General features: G+C 41.9%; 1 protein-coding gene across 2 annotated transcripts in view; it reads left to right on the forward strand.

Moving 5' to 3' along the window:
- LOC102384212 (zinc metalloproteinase-disintegrin-like NaMP) overlaps window positions 1-6,000 on the forward strand; it is a 37,273-nt gene that overhangs the window by 17,810 nt on the left and 13,463 nt on the right. For both annotated transcript variants that reach the window (XM_006028705.3, XM_025210137.1), the window contains 3 exons: window positions 602-673; window positions 2,218-2,387; window positions 3,776-3,860. In XM_006028705.3, the coding sequence (XP_006028767.1) occupies window positions 602-673; window positions 2,218-2,387; window positions 3,776-3,860 (327 nt within the window). The remainder of the gene's footprint in view (window positions 1-601; window positions 674-2,217; window positions 2,388-3,775; window positions 3,861-6,000) is intronic.

A 6,000-nucleotide genomic window follows, 5' to 3' on the forward strand; every position in this document is an offset into this window, starting at 1 on the left:
GCTTAAGGTTAAATGAACACCTGAAAAATGCACAGAGGGGATAAGGAAAGGCTGAAAGAACTAGGGCTGTTCATTCTAGAGAAGAAAAGACTGCAGTGGGGATTTGATAACACCTTGAAATACCTGAAGGGGAATTATAAAAAGGATAGAGAGAGACTTTTGCCTGTGGCTGTAGGGGACAGGACTAACACTGGTGGCCTCAAACTGCATCAGAGGAAATTTAGGTTGGAGATTAGGAGAACTTTCTCACTATGACAGTGGTTAAACGTTGGAACAGGCTACCTAAAGAAGTTGTGTAATCTCCATCCCTCAACATTTTTAAGAGGATGGTAGACAGTTACTCAACTGAGATGATCCTGCCTTGAGCAGGTGTGTGGACTAGATGACCTCATGAGGCCCTTCCAGCTTTGCTTTCTTACGATCCTATACAATATGACATGAATGTTTGATGAAATGGGAAAGTGAGATCAGAAGTTATTGTACTTCAAAAAATACCATGACTTTGTGATACAGTTTTATCTGAAGTGTTCAAAATCATTTCTTCTAATCACTTTTCATTTTTCTTATCCAGCTGCTGATGATTTTCTATTTATTCTTGCAGTATAAAAAGTACAAGTACAGTGTCCCGAGTGTAAAGGCAAGAGTGTTTGAAATAGTCAACTACGTCAACATGGTAAGTTCAGTTTGTTGAGTAAAACTGCCTAGAATCCATAATTTTTTTCTCTGGGAATGTCAGCATTTTTTTGCATTTGGATTGAGGAAATCCCAATAATTTCAGATTCACTGGCATTTATGAGAGTGAATAAAACAAACAAAGGTCCAGATTTAAAAAAAATGAAACAGGTATTTGTCCCTTCATGTACATAACAGCAAGAGAACTGCAGTATCAAATGACTTAAGTCTAGAGATAGAGCCTCATTCTATACACTTCATAATGTCAACTGCACATTGAAGTGTGCACTCAGTTCCATCCACCAAGTTATTAACAGAGATATGATGAATGAAGTATTGGACCCAGACAGATGCACAACAGACCATTATAGAGCTCTGACAGATAAACATCTTCCCGCTCTAACTTATGACCCTTCACAGAAAGTGCAATGAGTTAGGGTGACGATCCCCCCCCACAATCCAATAGATGTTCACTGTTGGTTCAGGGAAGGGTGAGGGGGAGAGGCTTTGGAGCTGATCCAGCCGAGGAGCTGCCTGCCTGCAACCTCTATCCCCTAGCCCTGCCCTGCCTCCACTCCCAGCTCTGGTGCTGTCGGCAGGATGAGGAGCTGCCTGCCTGCAACCTCTCTCCCCTAGCCCTTCCCTGCCTCCACTCGCATCTCTGGTGCTGTCAGCAGGATGGGAGGGAGGAGTGGGGGGAGCTCCAGGCTGGGGGTCTCCAACCCACCCTCCCCACCCTCCACCTCAAGCTGGGCAAACCCCAGTATGCAGCTTGCTCCCCTCCCTTCTCCCCTTCCCATCCTGCAGACAGCACTTGGTGCGGGGCTGAGCTGCATCAACACAGCCCTGATCACATGCAAAGACTGACAGAAGTTCGTAAAGATGCTCCACTTTGGATTACCTAAAGATGAGGGTTAATTTGGCACTCCATTGAGCACTTTTAAAGTGCTCTGAAGCCATACACTTTGGTCTGGGCATAGCTGTAGAGCACTTTCAGGGAGCCAACTGTATGACAAATATCACTTCTGTCAGTGCCTATAGATTCCCACTTGATACCTCTTCCCGGTTGGATATGATGCAGAATGATGCAACCAGCTGGGTATCCAAATTCCGGTAGTTTCATCTAGACTGTATTTCCTTAACTTAATAATGAGAAAGACATCTTTAACTAAATCAAATATATTAAAGAAGGGTTTATGGCTCATTATCCTAGCAGTTGTTATTAAAAACTGCTTAATGCTTGTTGAAAAAACAGGGTGCACGCTTTATTTCTTTTAAATGCAAAATTTTTTCAAAATTACTGTTAGAATTTGCAACTGTGAATTTTTCTGTATTTGGCTTAAAAGATGCGGAAACATTTTCCCCAACAATTTGAAGATTTTTGTGTTTCAAAGTTTTGTTGGACTTCTAAAATGCAGAAAAGTTCATGTTTTGGAAGTGATCACATTTTGAGCACTCACAATGGGTTTGTTATCAGAAAATGTCCTTTGTTTCTGAAAAACTTAAGTGTTTACTGCTAACATCAGTGATGTCTTCTCATTTCAGGTTTATAAAATGATAAATACTCATGTGGCGCTAATTGGCATAGAAATCTGGTCAGATAAAGATAGAATAGTTGTGAATTCATCGGCGGGCGTCACCTTAGACAGATTTTCATCATGGCGTTTTTCAGATCTGCTGGAGCGGAAGAGACATGACAACAGTCAGCTACTCACGTATGTGTCATGTTCTCTCCCAATGGTATTTCCAAACATGTCCAAGGGGTGTGTTTTTAAAATTTCTTTACAGATAAACCAAAGAAGCAGTCTCTAAAGCTGAAAACAAACATCTCTTTTGTGCCACCAGAGCAATTTTTAGGATTGAAAAGCAAAAGCCTATGCCCTTTGTGCCCTATAAATGCCTTTGTGGCCACAACAAAAGACAGTAGTAATTTGTTCAATTTTTTCATGGCCGACATCTATTTGCCTTATGGTGCAAGAGCATGGGCAGCTTGGAGCTGCCTGCATCCACCCCAGACAAGTGCTTCCAGGGCTTGGCAGACCTGGCCCTATGAATTCCCATGAAAAATCAGGCCTCTCAAGCCCTGGGAGCACCTGGCCAGCTTTCCCTTCTTAGAGACGTGTGCCCAGGAATCTCCAGATCACATCTCTGCAAGCAGGGAACATGTCCCCTATTGTCCCACATGATCAACAGGCAGGACAGTGGGGACATGCAATTTGTCCAGTGAAATGGAGCAGCTGTGCTAGGTCACATCCCAGCCCAGATGATCCACGTCACCTGGCAACCTCTATTTATATCCTCAGGGACTTTGTCTTATACTTTCAGACACTGAATTGTTGCATGCATAAATGGAAAGGGCAAGATCTAAGTCCCAACAAAGTCACTGGGACTAAGTACAGACAGTCAAAAAGCCCGAGGCTGGATAGATTCAGTCCTTGCAGGTTAGTCTAAACTGTGTAGACTGAGCCAATAAACAAGGAAACAGGCAGTTACTTCAGATTCCAGAAATGTACCCGCATGCCTGCAATGGCCGAGGCTAGAAGCCAGGGCACACTAGAGCACTCTTCCCTGCTGGGCTTGGGGGAAGGGGTTGAGGGGGAAATGCAAAGCATCCTGGGATGCTGGGAGACTGTGACAACATAGGAATACCAGAGAATGTGTTTTTCTAGTATGACTACATTACCATTAAAATTCTGTGAGCAAATCTCATGGCTCAGGGCTTTTGTTGATCATCTTCAGAGGCCAAGAATTTTCTTCCCTTAACGGACAATTGGACAGATGTATTTTAGGGATTTTTTCCCCCCACTCACTTTTTCTCAAGTGTCAGGGATTAGATATGACTAGCCACAGGACAAAGCAGGGGGATCACTGTTCTGAAGTGGTACAGAAAGTTTTCCTTCTTATATGACATGCTGAAGTCCAAATGATAGCTTGGTTTAAACTGTCAGAAGAAACTTTACCCTGGCCACATTGGCTTTTCTAAAAATCTCCTCCCATCCCTTGATTGGTCCTACCCCTTCAGTTCTGTTAAAAATAGTACCAATATTGTCAGGCTTGCAACAAATCATTATGTTTCACATTGTTATTTTTTTATTTCTTACAGAGGGATTCATTTCCAAAAGGGAACAGTCGGACTGGCCTTTGTGGGAACCATGTGCAGTACTCATCATTCTGCAGGTGTTATTGAGGTCTGATTTGCCTTTTTAGCAGTTGAATAGCATTTAACCAGGGTACAATCTTTGTAAGAATGAATAACAGAGCATTTTTGATGCCCTTTGGTAATACATTCCATTGCCTAATCACTAAGGAAGTGTGTATAGCGCTATGAATTTGTAAACTGAATGTGAGGATCAAAGCAATCCTACATAAATTGTTGTAAAAGAAATAGATACATGTTTTGACTCCGATGAGAAAATCACAATTTTAGTTTTATTAAAAGTAGAAATGAACAAACTGCTTTGTAAATGAATAAATGGTTTGGAAAAGAAATAAGAAATAGACATGGGACTAAGCAACAACTCTAGATTTACAGTCTACCACTGAATACTGGGAAATTTCACTTTTGAAGTCAGAGTCCAAGTCTGATCTCACTAAGAACAGAACTAAAACATCAGTGCCAAACACTCCCTGATCTTTGATGAAATTCAGTTTTGTGAGCCCTTTAAAAGGCCTGGGGTCCTAGATATAACAAAGTGAAGGGTAATGTCTGAAATAATACAGTGTGTTCATCTTGACTTTTATTAAGTTCCATTATCAATGTTATCTGGACTTCTATCTAAAAGAAACTTGGTGCCAATAGGGCTAAGATTCCTTGATACAGTACCATAGCAAGTGCAGAATACCGATCATCCAAAGCAACACCACTTTTACTTTTTATCCCACCACACAATATTTAATATTGTATGCAGGCATTAAAGAGACAGAGCACGCATCTACATGTGCAATTAATGTGACTGAACATACTCCAGTTCAATCTAAGCCAGAGTAAACTAATCCTGGAGTCACCATCTACACATGCTTTTAAGTACGGTAATTTACTGCACTGCCAGATGCCACTTGTATCTGACAGGACTATCTGGCAGTGCAGTAAATTAGTCTTCTGCACCCTAACTGCTGCACACGTGTAGACAGTAATGCCTTAGTGTGCAGCAAATAAGTCTGCTGCGCAGTAAAATGTCTTGTACAGGCGTGCCTAGAGGGAACAAATGAATGAACAAAAGTATTAACATAAGGTAAAAAATTAAAACTAGGATTGTTAACAAAGAAATATCCAAAAAAATTAAGGAATTTAGGTGTCAAATTCTCATAGAAACAGCATGACAATGCTGCCTCTACACCAAAAGTTATACCACTATTACTATACATAAGCGGCACTAGAAAATATTATTTGGGGGGGACTGGCTGGTGCAGAGCGCATCTGCCTGACTCCGTGCCTCTCTCCCACTGGGCCATTCCAGAGCTAGCACATGCTGAGGCTGTGCACACAGTGGCAGAAGAGCGCATGGCAGGGGTGTTGGGTGTGGTGCTGCGGCAGCAGTGGCACTGGAGCTGCTGTCACAGGCCCAGTTTGGGGGGCGCTAAGCCCCGTTAGCCCCGGCCTTCTGCCGCCTATGTTACTATGGTAGTTAGAGGTGTGAACTTTTAACTGACATAAGTAATTTAGTATAAACTCAAAGGTAATACCAGAGTATTATATTGGTGGTAAAACTTAGTTCTCAAACTGAAATAAATTATATTAGTATAAACACTATACTGGTATAAACAGCTGTTTTATATCTATTTTATATTGGTTTAATTGTATTAGCAGTATGGTAGGTGTACTGCTTTAACCTTAGTGGTATACTATTAACTAGCAAAACTCTTTTGTGTGAAAAACTTTAGTCTTCTTTAAAAAATCTACTCTAAGGAAACATCCAGACAAACAAAGATGCTCTTCAATGAAGGTATAGTAAAATAAATATTAAGAATTCCTTTCCAATTTTCAATTATGTAAAATACCCTCATCTTATCTGTTTTATAAAAATACATAGACACTAGTGCTGCGCGAAGCTTTGGGTGGTGACTCCATTCGGAGGAGGTTCGGCACAATTCAGTGGCCGAATCTCCGAATCTGAATCGAACTGGGGACCAATTAAAAGGTCTGAATCGATTCAAAGCTCTCCAAATCTTCAGAAAAGATTCAGAGAGCTGTGATGATTTGGATAGTCCATGGTGGCTGCAGCAGGGAGCTGCAGCCGGACTCCAAGCTGGTAAGTACTAGGGGTGGGGGAGGGGACCATGGGGGGACTCCTGCCAGCCCCCTGACCCCTGCCCACTCCCTCAGCCCCC

This window comes from Alligator sinensis, unplaced genomic scaffold, assembly GCF_000455745.1.
Source record: "Alligator sinensis unplaced genomic scaffold, ASM45574v1 scaffold685_1, whole genome shotgun sequence".
Taxonomy (NCBI): domain Eukaryota; kingdom Metazoa; phylum Chordata; order Crocodylia; family Alligatoridae; genus Alligator; species Alligator sinensis.